General features: G+C 42.0%; 1 protein-coding gene across 1 annotated transcript in view; it reads right to left on the reverse strand.

The window, feature by feature from the left end:
• Positions 1-23,515, reverse strand: part of lyst (lysosomal trafficking regulator) — a 61,334-nt gene that overhangs the window by 16,446 nt on the left and 21,373 nt on the right. The window contains exons 4-22 of the mRNA XM_004559733.3: positions 23,199-23,289; positions 17,277-19,368; positions 12,296-13,238; positions 12,033-12,194; positions 9,762-9,918; positions 7,915-8,126; positions 7,728-7,794; positions 7,105-7,214; positions 5,969-6,338; positions 5,722-5,878; positions 5,436-5,609; positions 5,193-5,344; positions 4,315-4,505; positions 3,367-3,612; positions 2,556-2,729; positions 1,546-1,695; positions 507-644; positions 228-426; positions 9-137 (exon numbers count right to left, since the gene is read on the reverse strand). Coding sequence (XP_004559790.1) covers positions 9-137; positions 228-426; positions 507-644; positions 1,546-1,695; positions 2,556-2,729; positions 3,367-3,612; positions 4,315-4,505; positions 5,193-5,344; positions 5,436-5,609; positions 5,722-5,878; positions 5,969-6,338; positions 7,105-7,214; positions 7,728-7,794; positions 7,915-8,126; positions 9,762-9,918; positions 12,033-12,194; positions 12,296-13,238; positions 17,277-19,368; positions 23,199-23,289 — 5,914 coding nt within the window. The remainder of the gene's footprint in view (positions 1-8; positions 138-227; positions 427-506; positions 645-1,545; positions 1,696-2,555; positions 2,730-3,366; positions 3,613-4,314; positions 4,506-5,192; positions 5,345-5,435; positions 5,610-5,721; positions 5,879-5,968; positions 6,339-7,104; positions 7,215-7,727; positions 7,795-7,914; positions 8,127-9,761; positions 9,919-12,032; positions 12,195-12,295; positions 13,239-17,276; positions 19,369-23,198; positions 23,290-23,515) is intronic.

Genomic DNA, 23,515 nt, shown 5'->3' on the forward strand with positions numbered 1-23,515 from the left:
AGCTGTACCGTCATGAGGAGCATCGGCAAAAGCAGTCGGGGAGAGCGACACCACAGAGCTGCTGGCAGACTTTCCTCCGCTGTTGGAGTGTCTTAGGTACATAATGGACTGCACCTTCTCCTGGTACAGCTTCCCATCTGACAGAGAAACATCAAAGGAACATGGCACATTAGCTTAATGGATCTTTGATATGGAGCCGGTGCGCTCAGCTGTAACTGCTTCCTCACCTATATGCAGTGAGAAGTAGAAGGTGGATGGAGTGTGGCAGACGTAGGTGTTGGTAGGTGGGTGCACTGCCATCAGGAAGTTATAGATCAGTTTTAGCAGATCCATGTCAGGAGGAGACCCGAGTACTTCCTGGATGATTTTGATGAATGACAAAGACACCTCCTGTGGGATCGCCGTGAGATGCTCATCCCGATGTTCCTTAAAACAAACACGATATTTAAAATAAAAAGGAAGGAAGAGGGAAGGGAATGTGAAGCAGCTCTGTGGCAGCGACCTACCTGTAATACCTGACAGGTGAGCAGGAAGCGATGCACTACTTCAGCCTTGAGGAACTGACGGATGTTAAAGACCTGATGAGGGTGGTGAACCCTGATGAGGATCTCTAAGGCAGCGAGCAGCGTCTCCCACACTCCGCACTGACACAAACAGTAAATGACACCATATGACGGCTGAGACAGTAAAACAGTTCTGGAAAGAATCCTCACGGACTCTTTGATTTTAAAAAATGTCGTCTGCAGCACAAAAACTGCAGGAATAACCACTAACTGATGCTTTCTCCGAAAACATTTGATTCACCAGAAGATAAAACCTTAAAACGCTTCAGAGGCCGCGGGGATTTTGTGGGAGAACTAAAATCAGTGACTATGGCCACTAGAGTTAATGTATGAATTTCTAAGAAGCTCATCATTTAGCTGATAATGTTTTAAGCTTTCTGTCTGTTCAGGAGAGGATATCAATAACAATAAATAAATAAATAAATGAACAGACCGTGAAAAAACCAGAAACGCTGAGATTCACAAAAGTCATTCAGAAAAAAAGACAACTTTCCTTCTTTTCTTTACAACTGTACCTTCAGGTGTGATGAGAAAATGAATGATTAGATCTTGAACAAACTGCATTAGAAATGCAGCTCGTTTGAAGTATCCTCACAGTAATGAATGTGTGATTGCTCATCTTCACCTGCTTAGTTTTTCATGTTTTGTCTGCCTTTGTTAGACACAGTGTCCTTCAAAAACATCATACATTATTTATTTATGCTCTACTTATTTCCACCGAGGAGAGTGGAGATGATGAGTTGTTATTAAGGAGGAGAGAGGCTTTCTGGATGTTTACATTACAGATATCCTCGCACGAAGGGCGATGGACTTTAACTTGATGTAATGTTACAGTTTCTTTTTGATGTAAATGATAAATGATAAAAACTGTATGTGTGCAAATACATGGATGTTGCTTTTGGACGTGATGGACCTGACCAAAACGATGTAATTGAATTAGACGGTGTGCCATAGTTACATTTAATTGTAATGCAGTCTTTACCTCCGCCTTGGCCCAGATCTTCCAATCCAACAGAATGTCTGAGAGAAGCCTTAAATCCTGAACCACGGCCACAGACTCCGCGTCCAAATGGAACTGACCGTCTTCTCCGAGGATGAGGATGGGTCCACTGCAACACCCATCGAGTAAAGTCTAGGAAGAAAAATCGTGGCCGTCAGAAACGCAACGACTTCTGTAGAGTTTCTGTGATAATAACTCACAGGGCGCCGTTCACTCTCATCAGAAACACACCTCAACATATTGATAATCTCTAGTTCTGAATCTCAAGCAGGAAGAAAATCAATACATTCTCCATGAAATATTTGGAGTGCTTATCACTCAGTCAACTCAGTCAAAACTAATTCCATTTACTCCACGAGCAGCCCTGTCTGTATCGATCAAAGAATATCATTTGTGACCAGATTCACTGCAGTGGTCATAAATCTTGCAGTCCTTTATGTCTCTGGTACATTTTGTTACTTGAAGACAGAAGCTTGCAGCCTTGCACTCAGTTAAAACATTAAGATGCAGGTTAACAATGTAACTACCCCAGTTTAAGAAAGGTACCAGAATTAGATTTCTTTTACAGCATGAAGTGAAAGGTACAAATGGAAACTATCAACAACTGTAGCACAGCGTGTTCCTTTTATATAGGAATGATCATGGGAATTTAATGCCACTAATCAGTGCAGTTCTATGCTATACAATACAGGATGAGAAAGCCTAAAGTGACAAATGCAATCAGAGTTGCTGTGTTACTCTGCAGGAGCTCAGTGTTTCATCAAGTCAGACACAATGCATTTCAGCCAGAGCCATCACACAGCTCAATTACAGACACAGCCAGAGGGTCAAGTAACAGCAGGGTCACCAACACCGGCTCAGAGAGGAACCAGTGTGTCGGGCCAGATCAGATTCATGGCCCCCCAAAAATCAAATAAATAGAGGATATATTTTACTGTGCAGATCAGCTGAGGCTGCAGGGACAGAAGACAAGAGTTCAAGGTGTGACTCACTTTCAACATGTGATATCCTACGATGCATTTGGGCTTGATGAGGACCTGATGGATCATGGAGTAACCATGGTAACAGTCCATTTCGTGGATGCGGTGTTGGTTAAATTTGGACAGCGACAGCAGCACTTGCAGGGCCAGAGCCTGGGTCTTCTCACAGTCACTGAGCTCCACTGTCTGGACACAACGGTGCCAGAGGAGGCGAAGGGGGGAAAAACAAAACAGAGTGAACATGAGGGCCTGCTGTGGCCACTGAGATCTCACAGAAGCACAAAATAATGTCAAATGCTTTCTTTATGAATGAAACTGAACTAATGGGCACCTGATCAGTTGGCCTGGAATATAATTAATCAAATACAAAAATTCTCCAAAGTCATTCAAGAGCCTTCTTTCTCCTACATACTGCAATCAAATTGCATACATATTATATATAGGCTTTGCCCTTCACATTTAACCCTTTACTTATTTTGGGTCTCTTTAAATAATCATAACTCTGTTACAGTTTGTGTCAGAAAGAAACCCCAACTGGTTTCGGAAAGAAGAGAAGATGAGCTTTATGGAGATATTTGGTGTATAACGGTAGCACAAAGCATTCACGAGATACTGCTGTGTGCACACAGACAGAAAAATCAGGTTCTAGATTTTACCATATGTGCCTCACATTACTGTAACTCCTCAACTATTTTGGGCTAGAGAGAAAATTCAAATAGTTCTTGAAAGCTGAGAATTATGTAGCAATTTTAAAGCCAAAATTACAAAATAAGTCCAGGCAGCCTGTATGACACTTGGGTGAGAAAGGGTTAAATCATCCCACCTGTGCAAAGAGGAAGACAAAAGTTCCAGTTCCTCCGATCTTGTGCAGGACACTCTGCAGGCCGTGGGTTTCGGTGGGGAGCAGAGCTCTGAGAGCACTGGACTCCAGGGAAACACTTTGCACCTCTTTGGAGCTGAAGGGCCGCTGGGTAACCACAGTCTTTGCTTGACCTTTCAGTCTGATTACAGGCTCATAAATTGTGTAGACTCTCGGACTGCTGGGGGCGTACACGACCGCCAGGCTCTCCTGTGCAGAAACCAACGCACACAATTATCTTTTTTGGGAAAAAAGTAATATCTTAAGATAAGATAACCTTTATTAGTCCCACACGTGGGAAATTTGTTGATACTTGATTTAGGATATTAGATATAAAGTAATTTTAAAAATAAATAAATAAGGAGCCAAAATGTCCTCAAATAGGGTACAAATGTACACCAGGGCAAGGGTTGTTAGATTTAACAGTAAGTTACAAAAAAATGGCCAAACATTTATTCTTATCATCTTGGCTTTTCTTTTTTTAGCTATTAGCTAAAAATGAGCTATTATCAACAAAGCAATTCCCACTTAATGGGAGAAAAACTATTTTCAGTCTGACTAAAATAACTGCAGCTTAACTATAATAGTTGTTTTTCCCCATTTGGGACAAATTACTTCCTACCATGCAGTATCATTAATGACAGCTAATTGGAACAGCACATAACTCATACACCGTGAAATGAAACAATAAATGAGACATAGGGGGGATTTGCCACGCTAACAGAGCACTTGAATCACCCTGCATAAGTAGAGGGGTCGGCGGCGGGCATTGCAGGAATTGAGTGAGAGATGAACAAACACGGCAACATTTTTTTTTTCTGGCTTCATTTCATAATTACACTTTTTGTGACACGGCTGATGTTTTAATGCCTCGTGTTAAAAAAAAAAGAAGAGAAAAAAAGAGAGACTTACGACCAAAGTTGTTGTGTCTACATCCTTGCTCTTCATTAAAATCTCTCTCACGTGCTCACACTTCAGACCTTCCTGGGTGACAAACTTGGAGAATGTTACACTGGGTTTGCCATACTTGCAGGGCATGATCGAGGTGAGATCTGGTCCACTCGTGTACAGGTAGAAGGCCTCCTCAGATCCTATTCTAGACCCTGAGAAGAGGCATGCAAACATCTATTATTATTTGACTTAGGAAAAGGGAATATCCTCTCTCTTAAGGAATATCTTTGTGTGTTTGTGCAATCCAGAAGCTGTAAAATTGATTTGTGAGAAATCCAAACTAAAGCCTGAATGAACTCAAAGAGTTAATGATTTATATGATTCCACTAATACGCTGCAAATTAATAACACATGAGCTGATGCAATGCAAGACTCCCGAGGTGTCCTGGTCAACTTTTTTTTCTTGATACTTTCAGTCCTGCTTTTCAAAGAAGAACCTGCTACACACAATGAATTCCAACCACAGCGGAGAGGCCAAGCTTGTCTAAACACATCAGTTGGGCTCATAGGTCGAGAGCGCCTAGATGCAAGGCTTTCACAGCCAATTAGAGGTAACCAGAGAAGTATTCAGTAAGCCTCCCGAGAGAATGCTGAGAATCCACAGCACGCCACACATCACACCACGCGCAGCCTTCTACAGCTGCATACGCTTTTAAAATACAAATGCATCACAAAGCATTTCTACAGTTTCTACTGCTTTGTAAAAGTGAAGGTGATAATCAATGTGCCACCACAGAGCAGCACTGAGGGCAGTTAAACAATTAAAACGGACTGCAGTGCGCATGTCTAAGTATGATATTACAGACACTATCTTCAGTTCAGTTTAACAGGAGCCCTACCGTTGAAGAGTAGCACAGTGCCCATGTTCCAGCGTGTTCCCATCTCCTCTGAGGATGGCACACAGTGGCCCAACATGCAGAAGGTTTTGTTGCTGTCAGATGATAAACTGGACTTTCTGGGTAGGGTGTAATCCAAAGAAACTTCACACTTCCTACAGAAAATGGCAGTTTGGACTGAATTTTAATTATTTATCAAACCATGCGAGCCAAACGACAGCTTACATTTCGGTCAGTTTTCCTCACCAGATGCCAGACACCCAGACGACCACGCGGCCGTGGACGTTCTTCTTTCCCTCCGGCTGCTGGCTGTAAGTGAGGGCAAGGTGTTGCCACTGGCCCCCACTGAACAGGCCCTCAGCTGAGTCTGCTTGTGCCAACAGGCCTGCTTTTATCTCATCGTTGGGGTCTATACAAATCCTGAGGAAAAGAAATATATTAGAATACTTAAAGTCCAAGAAAATCTGAATACTTAAAAAACAGCACTTCATTCTTTTGACACTACTTTGAGACTGCACTCCTTGGAGCTCACCTAAAAGTGAGAGAGCCTGTAGAGAAGTCTGCCCACACTTGAAGCATCAGTGCCTTGGAGCCCATGGATAGAATATGAATGAGTCCTTCCTCTAGCAATCTTGTCCCTGCCTGAGATGACGCATGGTGCAACTCAGCTGCAGGAGGGTTACTTTCTTCTGGAAAACAATAATCAGAGAATGTCAAAAACGATTCGTGTTCATGGGCATCATGCACAAAGGATTCTTAGTAAAGGAGTTCTGCCTCACCCCTGTTTTTGTCCCCGTCCTTCGCTCCCTGCTCGGCCACCCTCAGCCATATAGAGGTACTGAAGCCGCTGGCCATATGGGGCCAGCAGTTCTGTCCAACTAAGGGCAGGTGGAGAGGGGCGATGTGCCAGGGAGAGGTGCGCAGGTGGCTCGGTTGGTACTCAGCTTCTCCCTCCCTACGGCCTGGAGACAGCTTGCTCTTCCAGGGCAAACCAACACTTTTCCCTCCGGCGGCACAGTTCTGTCTGGAGCTGGGGGAAAACACTCCCGGAGTCGAAGCCCCAAGGATTATCGGAAAACTCAGAAAGTGTAGAGGTTCGATGTTCATGTTGGCTTCGACAATTTGTAAGATGCCCTTCAGTAAAATCTCCTGGGAGGTAACAAAGTAAATGTGAAGTTAGGGGAACTGTTTTAAATTTGATGCAAAAACACTTAAATCTGGGCTTTTTTGTAACCCTAAACTTAAAGCTGTTTTCAGCTGCTCTCTTATTCACAAGGGGTTGCCACAATGGGTAGCCCCACATATTTGATCGTGCCGATTTTCACAGCAGGTGTCCTGACACACCCAATAAAGAGATATGTCCCCTTTAAAAAAAACAAAACAAAACCAAGCCCCCCCATAAAAGCTAATACACTAAGAAATGTAACTGATTTATCTGTGATCCATAATAAACCTGCAGAATATTGATAAAGAACCAGCAAACAAACCATGAAGAATGCAGATGAATACAGCTAAGCACAAAGAGTTGTGTGTTATCCGCACAGATGACAAAATTAACTTGCCTTGCAAGTTGTTAAAAATAAATCCCTCCTGTCTGCTCTCATAGACGTCTGAATTCCAATTAAATGCAGACGTGTGTTAATAAGTACTAGTATTACATCTGTTCTGCACACTTTGGTGTTAATTGTATACAGAATGAAGCTACCTAAGGGAGCATTATGTGTTGATACATTTTAAAGCGGCAAGAAGTGAGAAGAGAGGCTGACAGCACGGTGTGTTAAAAATAGATTCTTGTTCCTGCTTTAAAACAAGCAAAAGCATGCAGGCACTGAGAACAAGAAGACATCAGTGTCAGGCATCACGAGTGCAAGCAAACAGCACACTGTTGAGTGACTGATAGGAGATGGCTATTTACAGTAGGTGGGGTCTTCTCCAGGAAGAGGCGACTCAATAGAGCAAGTTCCTCAGCTGTGATCCTCTGGCTCACCATGGCAACCAGCAGCTCCACAAGCACAGTCTGGCAATCTGAATGTAGACCAATGAAGAGCAGATTACATAAAGAGTTATCATCGCATTTTGGCAGGCATCAGAATAATTTCTTACCACAGAAAATAGATGATTTTTCTTAAGCTTTCTCAATAATTGTGAATGTAATCTATGTTGTATTTGAACTTTTAGCCATTAGAAATTGGCTGACAAAATATCCCAAGGACAAAAATCCTCCCCAACACCACAGAGAGCAAACACTTATCTTGTTTTTCCTTTAGATTTTGGACATCATGATATTATAATGTTAAATAAGATCAACTTAAGTTCCAAAGAAGCCCACCGGGTAAGACTGACTAAGAACTACTAAAGGTACCTATGATAAAACATGACACTGAGCCCAGGGGACCCAGCTGAAATGTCAGAAGCAGAAAAAATCTCAGGAAAACAGCAAACTGAGAGGGCTCCCCTCCTCCTGAGACGTCACACATGAAAAATATGTGTTTAGATCAGATAAGACAGAAAAAAAATAAAGCAGGATGAAGAACAAACCTGTGAACGAGTGGTTTGTTTGACTGAGAATGTTGTGAAAGCCAGACAGGATAGTTTTGACTCCTCCCTGTGAAAACAGGAACAAAGCAGTCAGTCATTTTCTTCAGACCACAGCTGAGTAGTAAAGTAAGACAAATACGGGAGGTGGTTAAGTGTAGCACAAAGAGGAAACTGTGGTTGGCGGGACCTGGTCATAGAGGAGAGCAGCATTGTGGTGATTGGCGTGTACTGCACTGAGCAGGCTGTGAAACACATGACTCAGAACCTCCAGGTCTGGGGAGCCAGAGGCAAGTAGCTGCAACTCCATCGTACAGATCTCTGGGAACAGGAGCGCGCCTCGCCCGGGCCTGTCTGCCACTGCTACAAACTCATGCAATGCGGCTGGCTCCACCTTCAAACCTAAGAAACCCAACAGAAGAAGATCAGAGACACAAACAAGAGATTGGCACGCACTGCCTGCCTTGCTAAAGCACAGGCACAATATGCCACCCTCTGCTCCTTGAACAGCACCATGATTCAAAGGCATTCCCTCTCTTGGGTTCTTGGAGGTAGAGCATAAAAATGAATTTGCCTCAGTTCTGTGCTCAGCTGCAGAGCTGCCTCGTGTTTTCAAGGAAAGCAGTCCAGCAGGCTCTCACACGGCTCCTAGAAACTCCTTTTAATTAAAGAAGCTTGGTTGTCTTCCTGTGCACCGCTACACGCTTTGTTACAATCTACCACACACGCATCCAGTCACATATTGCTAGCAGTAAATATAAACTAAAAGCCACGTACCAACTGTCATACCCGTCTGCCTTGATAGTGCATTATACTGATGCTTGTGTTTGGTCTGTGGTTAAATTTAATTGCAGGAAGTCTACAGTATGCATTTCACGTCACTTTTCGCTATGTTTATGGTCTTTATCCTTTCAATTAACCTCAAACTAATAAACACAAGGATCTGGAGCAGTGTAAACGCCGCTAAGAGACCAGGAAATGTGAGGAGGCAGCAGCTACAGGAGCCAATTTGGACAAAACGAGAACAGCCTGAGGAGAGAAATTCTGGAATAAACATTTTTATTATTAAATATTAGAAATAATTTTGAATTGCTGTAAAGCTAGATTAAAAAAAATACAGGAAAAAGGATCAAGTTTTAATTGAGTGTGAAAAAAGGAACAGTCATTGGTGCTTGTGCTCAGTTACCTAAGTTGAGCTATGTACCATTGAAAAAGGATTTTCAGTGGAAATAAGTGGTTTGATTTTACAGAAACACGAGATAAGGCTAATTACCAAATAAATAGCACTGCATTGTGAAGTTGAAGTTGGTTTGCTCAATATGACTCAAGGTTAAAGATTCTGTTTCTCATGACATAAGAGTTTTCCAGGAAGCTAAAATTTCCATCTGATGAAGACTTTAAGTCACAGGATCTAGCTCATGAGACCAAAAGAATTTAGTTGCCTGCAGTTGTAAAACGTAAAACAATGACTTTATTCTGAGGAGATGAAGCAAAAATAGTGTAATCGGGCCGTGTCTTTAACCTGCAAGCGGTGAAACAGAGCTGACACAAGAGGTTAAACGCATTTTCTGCCTTGTCATATGCATGAATTAAAAACTAGCCACCGTTTATTGCTTCACATCCTTCACAGCACACCAAAGGAGGATGTTGTTTTTTTTCTTTATTATAGAAGTAACTGTCTGTATGTGCATTTGCACTGAAAAAAAGAGCATCCAGTGAATGCACAGAACTCCAGAAAGGACTAATCATTCAGCAAAAAGACCGATTAAACAGTTAACAGTGTGAGAAACAAGGTTTCCCAAGACTCAAAACAAAAGCAGGTTTAGAGGTTATAACGGTCCCATGACCTCTCAATCCAGCGAGGTTAGTCTGTTGTTGTTATAGCCAATAAAAACAAGATGCAGAGAAGACAAACATCTGAAGTAAAAATGATTTATAGCGTTCAGAAAATAAACTGAAAAATGAATAGGCAGTAAAAAGTAATAAGACTCATAAGTGTGAACTGCAACCAGCCTCAGTAACAATATCTGGACCTACCCTCTTCCTGCTTGGCCATGTCCTCTGGGTTGCTTTCGCTGTCAGCGTCGTAGCCCTCCTCCTCCCCTGGGGGCTTGCCGCCGCAGCTCTGCACCTCGTCCACCTCCTCAGACAGATCGCCCGCTGGGGCCGCCCCCTCCGCCAACACCTGGAGCTTCTGGCAAGAAGAGAGTGAAAGAGCAAGTGAGGCAGAAGAGGAGGTAGGAATAAGAAGAAGAAAAAAAAAAAATCATGAATTTCAATCCCATACACTCCAAGTTCAACGGCTGGTTAACTTTCAAGCACTTAAGATAAGATTGCTTTCATAAGAGCTTACCCAATGCTGCTTTAAAAAAAAAAAAATTAAAAAAAATAAATTCCTCGATCGAGTATTTTTAGGGTAAAATGTAAAAGGCATGACATGGAGTGTCATGCCTGATGCGGCGAATCGACTGCCCTCAAAACGGGGGAAAAAGAAAGTACAAGATTTTTAGTCATAAGACAAATATCAGCTGACCTGCAAGGCGCTCACACAGCCCCAGTTCCTCGACATGAACAGTCATCATATGTGCATGTAGGCAAACACACACACACGTAAACTGACAAACTAAACCATTTCCTGGTTCAAAGAGGCTTTTTGCATCACACACCTCTATTCCTTCGAAACTAATATGAGGCTGCTTTTATATTTAATTGTGGGTGAACATTTTAAAAGACTGGTCTAAATCAGTGGACAAACTTTGCGGTGGAAGACTAATCTCGGTGCTTCAAGCACATACTTGTAATGGTTAAGCGAACATCACAGTCTGCCAGTGCTCACTGAGAAAGAACTAAGCTCTTAGGAAATAGGTAAATCTATTATATAAAAAGCCAAATCCTCCTGTGTTGGAACAGGCTTAGTCAGACAGGCATTTTAAGACTTGAAGAAAACACGGCTGAGAGACATGAGACAGTTACTTTCAGTCATGTAAGTGCGGACGGCTTCTTTTCGTTTGTGTTTGCCTTATTTATGGAATAAATGAAAAAACAGATTCATGTCTCTTGCGAATCTTAAATAACGCTTTACAAAGCCTGCACTGATAGTGGCACTGCTAAGGAGGTGAGAGTTTGTAGAGGCCCATCTGTACTGAGCAAATGAGAAACTGTCAACATGTGTGAAGATAACTGATTGAATTAAAAAATGTTTTCAATATGTTAATTAAACTAAGTCTGTCTGAAGAGCTGACAGCAGAGTGTAAAATCCACTAAAACAAAGAAACATCAGCAGCATGCTGGGTTTTAAAATGAGGCTGCATCCGCTGCTGGCTCCACACAAAGGCTACAATTATTTACGTTCACCGTTTCTGTTGTTGTACATCAGGCTGATAACAGCTGCTTAGCAACATAGTGCGAGTGGCCTTACACGGCAGTACTGATGCTTGATAACACTTGGGTGGAAAATGGTTTTCCTCTCATTGTACGCTTGCCTCTTAAATAAACACCACTGCTCATTATATTTTACCACGGTGCTCAAACACACGCTGTAGATGCACAGATACTTCACTCTGCAGACAAAAGAGGCAGCAAAAAGAAACATACAATTTTCACTCGTGTTTGCACTGCATGTTATTGTCCGTCTGACTGGTTAATAGTGGCTGCTGGTGGGAGATGATGAGTTAATAACATGGGGTCACACACAAGAAAATGCAGTTGTTTCTGATCACACAGGCTCTCAACTCTCTCTCTAGTTCTCAGCCCTGCCTGAAACCTTTGAAGGCATTTGCCCTTTTGTTTTGCCCTTCTGCCAAGTTGCTGAAATCAGTAGGAATTATCTCTGGAATTTGTTAAAAGAGTGAGAAAAACAGTAACATAAAAGACAGAGAAGTAAAAAACAGGCAGGAAAGTATGCCTGTTGTTTTTAGAGTCAACAGGACAGATATGGGCAATAAAGGCCTCCAAGATACTAACTGCTCAACAAAAGGTCAATAAATCAACCTATAGCAGCTTTCATTTAGTGCCATAATATAGTCATTTGAAATATTTATTTCATGAATGACTTTTTAGTAGTGTGAAAACAGGCACATATTGTGCAAGCGAAAACAAATGGTTTTAAAAAGAGATTTAAAAAAGATTAATTTTAATGAGTAAATGGAATTCAGCCGAACAAATAATGGAGAGACATTTTGCCAAAAGCTTTATAGAGTGATTAGATGTGATCAACAATGACGGCACCTCATGTCTCTTTATACATGAGTGTTTCATGAAAGTGGAGAATATTTATTGTCTCACAGGTTCTCCCAAGGCAGGACTCACCCTCTCTGGCTTCTCCTCAGGGGGATCGGGACAGGATGACACCTCAGCCAAGGCCACTCTCAGGAGAGAGTCAAACAGGGGTATGGCAAGGTCAGAGTTCACCACTCCAGACCGAGAGAGCTGGTCTCTCACTTCTAACAAGGTATCCTCCACTGAATGGAGCTATAATCGAGAGGACATGACACTTTAAGTTAAGCCAAAGTATTTTTTTGCGTATTTGGCCTGTTTAGGGGTTAGTTAATTAAACACATTGCTCAACATACCTGATAAGAAAGCTCAGGCTCTATCCTCTGCAGGGCTGAGTTAGCACTGTGTAGGCAAATAGCCAGCAAAGCCTCAAGGAGACGAATACTTTGAAGTTGCCATTCTTCCTCAAGTTTCTTTGATGGATCTTTGGTCTTTCCTTCAGCTGGACTGGTGCTGCTGGTTTCAGATGCATCATGAGAAGTCTCCTCCAGTCCCAGTGAAGTGGCTGTGGAATCGGGGCTGCCTTTACCTTTGCCGTCTCTCTTCTTCTTTGCTTTTCCATCCTTCGTTTTACAGGAGAGCTTTTGAATGACCATTGCCATAAGGCGCAAACAGACATCCAGTCCACCCAGCCTGAAGAACTGTCTCTGGAACAAAGGGCTGGCCAGGTAGATCCACCGACACACTGACCAAACATCAGCGGCGCGTCGTAGCTGCTCTTTAGAGGGCAGGGCTACACTGTCTGGGGACAGATATGGCAGCCGTCCACCCAGAGGTTCACTCGCTGTACTGTCATAACCCGAAGTGTCTTCGGAGTCATTGGCTGAGTCCCGGTCAGAATCTGCCTCCTTGCTGACGCAGAGGAAGGCCACACATAGAAAAAGATTGATAACATGAAGGTGGATCTCTGTTCGGCTGCGCCCCGGTCCACGAGCCTGGCCGCTACGGCTCTTATGTCGTGGATAAGCCTCCTTCAGGCCTTCATAGAACTTGCTGAGACTCTGTGCGCCCTCTCCGATGCCTCTGGACCCCAGTTCCTCAGCCAGGCCTAAGACAGCCTCCCTTTCTTCAGCATCAGCACTCTCCAGCTCCTGAAGCACCCCCTCAGCCTGCTGCTTTCCACTGCCTATTATCAGAGTCTCAAACACCTTCAAAGCTAAAGAGCGTGTCTGGTCCAAGTAGACAAGCTCTGTCACCTGGTTGAGTCCATTACAGCTAATAAAAAGGTCTCTGATCACCCTATAATACAAAAGATGAGAAACTAAGTTAAACAAAAAGGACATTTTAATAAGTTGTTTTTCACATTAAAATGCACTGTCATTTATTACCCCCCTCATAAAGAATGGGTATATATATAAACCCAACACCAAAAAAGATGAGAAGCTATGTAAAATGTAAATAAAAACAGAATGCCATGAATTATTATTAATGACAACAGAACATATAAAACATAAAATATTTGTACTTAGAAAATGTACCAAGTCTTTCTGAAAACTATGGACATCACACCCTCTGGACTAAAGAGGAGAGGGAATATCTGACTTGTTATCAGCATTCAGTTTAAAAGCCTGTCTGATGGTATGGGGGTGCCTCAGTGCCTATGGTACTGCACATCTGGAAAAGCCCCATCACTGCTGAAATGCATATCCGGGTTTTAGAGCAACATATGCTCCTATCCAGACAATGCCTTTTTAGGGAAGGTCTAAACTGCATACTACATCTACTACAACAGCATGGCTCCATAGTAGAAGAATCCAGGTGCTGAGGACATTTCACCAATTGAAAACATTTAGTGTATCATGAAATGGAAAGAGTGACGAAGATCCAGGACTGTTGAGCAGCTAGAATCCTGTATCAGATAAGAATGGGACAACATTTCTCTCCAGCAGCTCATTTCACAGATGTTTATGGACTGTTATTAAAAGAAGAGGAGATGCTACGTGATTGTGAACATGACCCTGTTCCAACTTTTTCAAGCCGTGTCGCTGCCATCAAATTAAAAATAACCTTTTTCTTGAAATGGTATGTTTTCTCAGTTTAAACATACGTTTTCTATCTTCTGCTGCAAATTTAATATGGGCTTATGAAATCTGCACATCATTGCGTTCTGTTATTTGCATTTTCCAGAGCATCCCAACTTTTTTTGGAACTGGAGTTGTACTTCTTATTAGCCAGCAAAATAAACAACATGCTGACAACTCGGGTAGATGTGTAGAGTGCACACAAATACCTCCTACCGCAGCGCTCCCTTATTAAAATAAAAAGCACCGCTCAGTTCAATCAGACAAGTGCTGTAACCAGCCAGTGACAGAAAAAAAACCTCATCACGCAGGAGCCTTCACACGCCAACTCCATTTGTTCTCTTCAGGTTGCAGAAATAATTCTCTCTCCAGCACAACACCTTTACATAAATAAGTCATCATCTACAATAATGCACACGGACACACCTGCTAGTCTTTATTTACTGCGTTTTCTTTGTTCTCCAATGTCTTTTCTGCTTCATGTTTATTCTATTGAACAACATGAAAGACAAATTCACGACTTGTTATCTTAAGGCAAATCATATATTTACTGGGAAAACACAGCTGACACCTTACCCTTTTAAATTTGTTTACTGGTGATATACACACACTACTGAGGCTGTGATGAATAATAAATGACGCTATCACAGCACAAGGTAAATTATGGTGAAAGAATAAAGCATCACCTCTGAGTGAAATCAACATTTGGTGTGGAAAAACAACTTGAGAGAAGTGCTAACATTACAAACGGACTGAAATCCCACAAAAAACCAAAAAACAACCACTTTAATCTCAGCATGGAGTTTTCTCTGCAGTGTGCGGTGACACAGATGTTCAGTTAGAGCTTTGAGGATGGGAGCGTGAAACACAAAACAAATTTAACAGATTATTAACTTGTTGATTTCTTTTCACCAATTTAAACCCATTTTCTCCAGTCTTCCTCTAAATAAATGTAGCGTTGATTAAATCTGCTTCTTCACAACATTTCCTCCTTTCATTAGTGGTCTGAAACTCCATCAGAATGGCTATTCATTAGTCTGCATATTTAATGCTCACTTCTGAAAAATATGATTCCTGTTTCGCAGAAACCGAAACGAGAGCAGGAGATGATGCAGTGGCGGGCAATGCATCAGATGATGTCCAACTTTGAAGAAAAGCTGCTCGTCTTTCAGGTTATCTTTCGATAACTTTTCCTGCATGAGCAGACTGCATAAGAAGGTGATGTAAAAACCACTTAAGTAGAATTGGTTTTGCCCATCCACGTGAAGGATGATCACACAAATATTAAAATTCAGTCCTCATCGATTCAATCGCTCGGTTTGTGAGACCACGAAAGACAGAAAAATCTGACACATGTCGCTCAAACCTTTTCCCGCAGTACTGAAGGCTCTGAAGCTCCAATTTGTGTAACTCATACATGAATGTGCCCCAAATCAAATGATCTGTGGATCCTATTTCGCCTAATTTCCATCTGTCTGCCAACCTAAACAACACAAGTTAATCACCGCTTTGCAGCCAGCTAACTTTGCAGCTATATTTGGAACAAATATGTATATAGCCCAGTAGATGGAGCTGTATAGTCTAACCTAGCGAGAGTGACCATGTGCAAAGATGTGAGGTCTGACCATATGCAACTCCAAATTCAGTACCAATGAAGACTTTTTAATTTGGAGCCTGTCATGGAGTAATGCTGCAGACTTCATGGGGAAATGTGGTCGTTCAATTTCATCCTTGAGACCAGTACAGATATAACATCTTAGTAAGCCACGCACCAACTATCCTGTGTTCTGCGAGCTGAGGTTATAATAAAACAGACCAATACAACTAGATCTACAACTACATCCATTGCATACCAAACAACTGAATATGGCACAAAAACCTTAAAGTTGCTGCAGAAAACATAAAAGAGAGTTTTAATTGTAAATGTTATACCCCTTAATTTGGGCTTTGAGGATAAGTGAAAACTTGTTTATATAAACTTATAGATCTACATTTATAGTCTATTAATTAAACTAAAAGTCTCGACACAAGCTGAGAATTTTGATTCCTGCTTTTCTGAATCTAAAAGTAAATTGTTGTGCATTTTGTCTCAAAAAAAATTAACATAATGAAAAATAGCAGCAGAGTTAAACTGATTAGCTATTGGGCTATTAATGTTTTTTCTTGTTAAAACACATGTGGACTTTTTATCAATAAATATTTTATCAGACACCTCATTGATATGAGCAGTTTATTGTTATGCTCTAAAGAGTTGTAAAATGTAATTCAGAGGATTGGTTAAAAGAGAAAAAAAACCAAACCCATCACAGATGTCAGTCAAACTTGTAGAGAGCAGAGAACTCTCTGAATTTTAACAAGGAAATCTATCAGCCTACTGCTGACAAAACATCTCAAAGCATCCAGCCATCTATTTTTTAACACTCCCGATCTTGCTGAGGGTCGCAAGAACATGCAACCAATCACAGCATGTGTAGAGCGGCCGCTGAGATGTAATCTAAGCAGGTCACCTGGGTTAACACACAGGCACAGACCTCTGCACGTCCCATTCTATGGGCGTTTCAGAGTTTACTTAACCTGTATGTCTCTGGATTGTCTCAACATCTCAGAATTCTACAGACAACTGAGAATATCCACACCAAAAACCAAAAATACAGTTTTACACAACTTCACATTTGCCAGCATTTTGATAAAAGCACACGAACAAACATTATCTGCCTCTGCTATGTTATGCTACTGTACTCACGACACTCTTACATAAACTGTCAATAATCCTCTCCATCTCGCTGAGTTCACAAAGCAGTGCTAAATTATTGATTAGCATTAATTAGCAATGACCTGGAGGGATAGATCTAATGACAAAGAAATTCCAAGTAGATTAGGTATCCTCCTTTGAACTGGCGGATTATATTTGCTTTAGGTCATTGTATCAAAAGGACAGGAATCCATTTCATAAGAAAGAAATATGCAATATCTATCGAAATAAACATCTATATCACTTGTCTTTCAGAAGAAATTTATAAAATAAATTGCTAATGCTTCTGAAAATATTCATAACCAAAGAACGTGCTGCTTTTTTTCAGGAGGTTTTGACATCTAACCACACACACACACACACACACACACACACACACACACACACACACACACACACACACACACACACACACACACACACACACACACACACACACACACACACGAAGAGGGAAAACTGAGAATTATATTTTAAACTAACTAAACCTGTGAACCAGCTCACCTTGATTTGAGAAGCGATGGTAACGTTTGTAGGTAAACAAGTAGTACCTCCACAGGCAGGCACTGCGTGTGATAGCTGCAGACCTGAGTACAGACAGTAGAAACTCCCAGTTGCTGGGCGTGGTGGGCTAGCTCTACCCCTCTCTGCAGCACAGGGTTGAAGATGTGTGTGTAGAGCTGCCACTGCACTATAGCATTGCCCCTCTGAGTTAGGTGGCACACATGGCCAGCTATCTGCTGACTAAGCTGCCAGTCCTCACCAAACACTAGCTCTTGGTAGGCCTCCAGAGCATTCCACTTCCACAGCATATCCTCAGTGCCCCCTCCACTTGGCAGAATACCCTGGGAGCGGTAACACAGGCTGGTAGAAATAGCTGAAGGTTCCCCGTGCTGCAATGTCTCCTCCAGGCCTGGCAGCTGGCTGCTATCCAGAGTGCAGATGTTACATGAGGCCAGCTTGGCTTTTTCTGAAGGCTGTCCCCCACCAAGCTGGTCTAAGATCAGTCTCCCCAGGACACTAAGAACATGAGACTGGTAACTACGCAGCCCTGGAGCTTTAAAGGCATCGAGTAAAGGTCCTACGACTGAACGGGGGTCCATACAACAGCAGATTCCAACAGCCTGCACCCCAGCCAATACCTGCAACACACCTGGCCCGCTGGGGGACAGGCGCTGTAGGAGCCGCAGGCACTGGTGGGCACAGGCAGCCAAGCAGCAGCAGCGCTCAGGATAACGTACTGCTTCACCCTCCATCTCTCCTCCGCCTTCTCCATCCTCTTCAAAGGGGTTGCGCCTAGCAGCTTGCTTGAAAGCAGAGACGGGCAAACCTGACAAGTCTCTGTGATGATGCAGGAAGTGGGAATATTCACAGCGACGATGGCGCCTTCGGGCACACACAGACTGATGCAGCTGCTCTGACTTTGCCTTCTTTACAGCACTGACAATCTTGAAGACCCCTGCAATGAGGCCTCGTAGCCTCTCTGAGGCTTCACCTCCAACTTTAGAATCTCTGGCTCTGCCAAGTCCCTCCAGTCGAAGCACTGTAGTCTCAAAGAGCTCCAGGCCACGGTGCTGAACAAACTCATGGATGAGCTCTAGAGCCTGACTAAAGAAAAAAGGGTTGGGAGTGGAAGCCTGCAGGCAACCCAGCAGCACTTGCAGTACTCCTTCTAAAAGTTCTGGAAGCAGTAGCGCTCTGTGGCGATAACGAGAGAATGAGAAGTCATCCTGTACTTCCTGTAGAGTCTTCTTGGGCCGAGGAGCAAAAGGGTTACTCTGTCTGTCCAAGCAGCTCCGGATTTTGAGAGTGGCTCGCAGCAGGTCTGTTAGACTACGTCTCAGGCTGTCTGGAAGGCTGTCATTCTGACTCACATCCACAGACATCAGGTGCAAGATGGTTCGTAGTAGCATTCTCTGAACTAGTGCAATTGGCTCCTCTGTCCAGCCTCCAGCAAGCTCCTCTGGTCCTGCTCCTCCTCCACCCCCTGGACCACAACAATCTCCAAATTCAGTAAGGATCTCTGTGAGAGTAGGTACAACGCTGACAGCCAGGCCAGGGTTGTGGTTGATGCTCATGTCAAATTTACACACTTTCTCCAACAAGGAAAGCAACACATGGCAGAGATCAAAAGGCGAGTTTTCCATTCGATTGAATATTGATATTGCAGCTGGGTCTGTTAGGGTTTCGCTGTCAGCCATCTGGGATCCAGGGGCTCTGGGATGTGGGTATGGGGCACTCATGGTTTCTGTGGTGGTGCCGGTGGACGTGAACTGCGAGGCGTCTGATCGATGATGCTGACAGCTTACCTGGATGGTGGAGCCATGTGATCTTCGGCTCCGTGCACTACCTGGGCCAGTTTTGTCTTCAGAGTTGGCTTCTGAATCTGAGGTAGAAACCTGAGACTTGCGAGCATCTTTCACAGAGTATCTCTGCGCTGTCCGCCGGGACCTCCGTGACTTCCAGGTACTGCTGGCAACACGGGATCTCTTCCCAGAGGTCTGCTCATCTGTTGCAGCCTTCAGCCCTGTTCTGAGAGGGATGGCCTTCACCTCCCGGTTCAGGAATACCTCCAGCAGGGACGGCAGGGTGAAATCTGTCAATACATAGAATACATATCTATCATACTTGTTCTAGGTGCATGCAAATCGCAAAAAAGTAAGAAAATCCCACAAAGTGAGAGTATTGTTTTTTTTGTTTTAATATTTAGACAAGCACTTGATCCTGGTGTCTACAGATAAAGGTGACATACTTAAACAAGACCAAAATAAACCTTTTCAACAAAAATATCAATAGATGTGAAATGCTTGTGTGGATAAAATATAGTAACCTTTCAAACTACTATGGCACCCTGTATAAGAAAAAAAAAATCTTATACAGGGTTTCCCCAGCAAATCTAAATGGAATGGAATAGAAAGTCTTTTTCTTTATGACCAAGCCATTCAACACCACCTCATTTTTTTTGTTTTTGTACCATTCCTTGGTTGATTTCTTTGAGTCCTTAGAAGCATTATCCTATTAAATGGTCCTACATTGTTTAGACATTCAGACTACAATCTGAGGACTCAGACTGCGCTTTGAGTGCTCAGATTAAGTAGAAAAGTGCCAGTCCTTTTACCATTTACAAATAGCTTACATCATCATCAACAAGTAAGCTTTGATAGTGAAAAATGAAAGTTAAAGCCCTGCCAACAAGCTGCCAAATCCCTGAGGCAGAGGAGCAACCTCAAGCCGTACCATTTTCACCACCATGCTTCACAGTTTGAATGGGGTTATTTTCATCAAAAGCTGTCTTTGGCCTGTGCTCTGCATCCTATCATTACTGTGACCACACAATATTCCAAAAGGTAAGCTCTTTGCCCATATGTTCACTGGCAAGCTGCAGCTTTAATGTTGTTTTTGGATAGAAAAGACTTGTATTAACCCTGCACCCATGCAAGTTAAAATTGCTTTCTGATTGTAAATACATGCACTTTGTCACCGATAGTTGAAATAGTTACCTGCAGATCCCGAGATAAAATCTGGGAGGGTTCATTGGGCCTTTTATTATTCATTTCTTTTTACGCATCAAGTGATCTTGATCTGAACTTGCTGGAGCCAATCATTGTTATGTGTACTATGACTAACATACTTTTAAATCACCCTGACTAACTCGTAGGTATCCCCTCAGGTTTTCTCTTAAAACCTGACTGCGACTGGAGTGATTATACCACAAACTCCCACAGAAAGGAAAAAACCCACCCTAGATCTCACAAACGCTGGATTCCATTTATGTGGATCTGATAGTGTTACATATGTACAGGTGTATTTTGTTGCAAGTGTCTGATATTTATTTACTGATTTAATATAGGCAAATGTTTAATGCAGTCAAGTTGTTACATTTTGGGTTTAAATACACTTGTATTAATTGGTATTGCTTCAAAGAGTACAAAATGTTATCTGTACAAATACCAAAAAGGCAACATTTTTCATGGGACTACCTATAGACAGCTGCTGAGTATACTTGTAGACGTATACTCAGCAGCTGTAAATGTCACATTTTAGTATTTGACACGTAATGTTAGACACCAGCCTGACAAATATTTATTTTTAAATATCAAAAATATTACTTCCTAAGTGTAATGCTCAGCTGCATCTCAGCAGCCGTACCTTGTTTGCTCAAACTCTCAGTAAGCAAGAATTAATTAAAGTAAAAATGTCTAGGGTGCATGTTAGAAAGGATCGGCAGCCCTGTACTAAATGCCAGTGTCATCTGGAGGTCACAGGACTCTGTAATCACTGCTCTTCTCCCGTTCTGTGGCTGCTTGTGCTTGCAATACTAACATCATTCATAATGTCGTAAATGGTTAAAATTGATTAATCTGTTGTGAAACAAGTACAGTAGAAAGTTTGTGTTGTGCAAGTACAGCCCTGAGATAAAAATAAGTAATTCAATAAGGACATTAGAGACGCAATTTAAAGTCAAAACCAATTTCAGTGTCTTCACATACAGTAGTGTGCAAAACTCTTGAGCTTCCCCCCAATTTTTATCGGTTTCCAAGGAGACAAAGTTTTGTAATTTTTTTTAAAGTGGTCTTGACCAGCAGTTCTCCAGAGTTTATGGGCTTTGTGGGCTGTATTTCAGTCAGTGGTGTTAGGGATCTTTTCAAAATAGATTTAATTATCAATTAGGGCTGCCACAAACGATTATTTTGATAGTCGACTAGTCACCGATTATTTTTGCGATTAGTCGACTAATCAGATCATCATCCATTGGACGTACAGCGTACAGCTTATTGCACCAGCAGCATCTGGTCTTATATAACTATCATTAGCTTACAGCTTGAAGTGTTTGTGCTAACTAAAAATAAAGACAAGATGGTAGTTTATTAATTTTTAATGAAATTTGCAGATTGTTTCGGTGAAGTTTAATAAACTCCTTGCTTTCTAAAATATAACAGGACACCGGAGTATATTATCCAGCGTCTCAAACTTCTGATGATCAGCTGTCTGCTTGAAGTTTATTTAGCTGTGCAAAAACTATAACTTTAATCTTAGCCAAACCGATTTACTCAGGAACAAATAAAATACTAAAGAAAGCCAAACAATAACATTTTAAGTTATCTAAGTGACTTATATATCATGTTTAACCTGAGTAGCGAAAGACAGTGGTGGGTTTGAAAACGATTTGCCGGGAGTCCGGTGTTCTCACGGCTCTAGTTAGCCTTGCCCCCGCCTAGCTAACGAGCTAGTGGGTAACAGACGTCTCCGAAAACGTCAGAGAGCTTTTGAAAATATGTGGTGTCCTGATAAACTGAGCAGATATTTGAGGTTTACACAGCTACATTCTCGCCTGAAAATATGTTAAACGTTTATTTTGTGACCCAGAAAGAATAATAGGAGTAAAGTTAAAACTAACTAGCTGCCGCCATTGTTGACAGCTGCGCTATGAATTCTGGGACACAGCTTCTTCTTCTTCGGGGTTTAACGGCAGCTGGCATCCTTGTACATGCAGTGCTGCCATCTTCTGTTTCAGTCCGTTATTACACCCTTAAATCCTACTACTCATTCCTGCGTCCTTTGTGAGCTTACAAAGCTTCAAACGATGCGTCGACTATTAAATTAGTCGTCGACGATTTTAATAGTCGACATAATCGTGACTAGTCGACTAATCGTGGCAGCCCTATTATCAATGCAAAAACTATGGTAATGGCTTCATTTTTCAGCTTGAAAATGATCCCAAACACACTGCCAGAGCAGTAAAAGCATAAGCATGGATAGAAAAACACAGCTGAAGACTATTGGTCAAGGACCTCGACATTATTGAAGGAGTGTGGGATTGTCTTAACAGAGAACAGAATAAAAGGCAGCAAACATCCAAAGAAACTGGAGAACTATTCCTGAAGGCTACTTAAAGAAATTACAAAGAAGCTCAACTAAAGCTGTGCAAAAGAATAAAGGTGAAAACTTTTAATGTTCACTTATATATGTTATTTCCATGTGTGTCTGCACATGTTTCCTTAAATCCTTGCATTCATTTCCCCATTCGCCAATGAAAATATAAAGAAATGAACAATGGGTAAAGACTCTTGCATATTACTGATAAACCCACCAAACCTGATGCTGGAAGACTGCTTGATAGTCTTGATGCATGCTCAATCATCCAGGTAAGTAAATCCCAGAAAGCTGATTGTGTTCATCTGAACGTAGCACTTTCAGTGGGAGAAACGTTTCGTCATTCATTCAAGTGACTTCTTCGGTCTCTTTTCTCCCATAATCAACTTTTTGGGATTGCTTGATAGTAATAATTTTTTAAGAATAATGTAAACGCTAGAACACGAAACAGAGTAACTATAATGGTTAGCTAATTTTATACTTATGAATTGGACACATTTAAAGGAAACTTTTTAGGTAATGTTACATTACACGTCATGTGTGGGCACTGACCTGGGGCTTTTTCCTCCTGCACAGGAATCTTCCAGACCAATGGGAGTAAAGACAGCAGCAGAGTGAGCAGTTCCTCGCGACAGGTCAGCTCCTGAGAGGGCAGCAAAGCACACTGAGTTTACCTAGAAAGCCTCTCTTTGCTTTTCCCTGTGGTCACACTCCAATGTCACACCAAGACACACCCACCACACTTGGTTTGCACTACTTTCAACAGTTAGAATGAATAGATTATTGCCAGACACAATAATCTGCCTTGCATCTAAATGTAACAAACTTAAAAAACTTCCTTCAGCTGGAAATAACGCATTTATTTTTTT

The sequence above is a fragment of the Maylandia zebra genome, linkage group LG13 (genome assembly GCF_041146795.1).
Source record: "Maylandia zebra isolate NMK-2024a linkage group LG13, Mzebra_GT3a, whole genome shotgun sequence".
NCBI classification, from domain to species: Eukaryota; Metazoa; Chordata; class Actinopteri; order Cichliformes; family Cichlidae; genus Maylandia; species Maylandia zebra.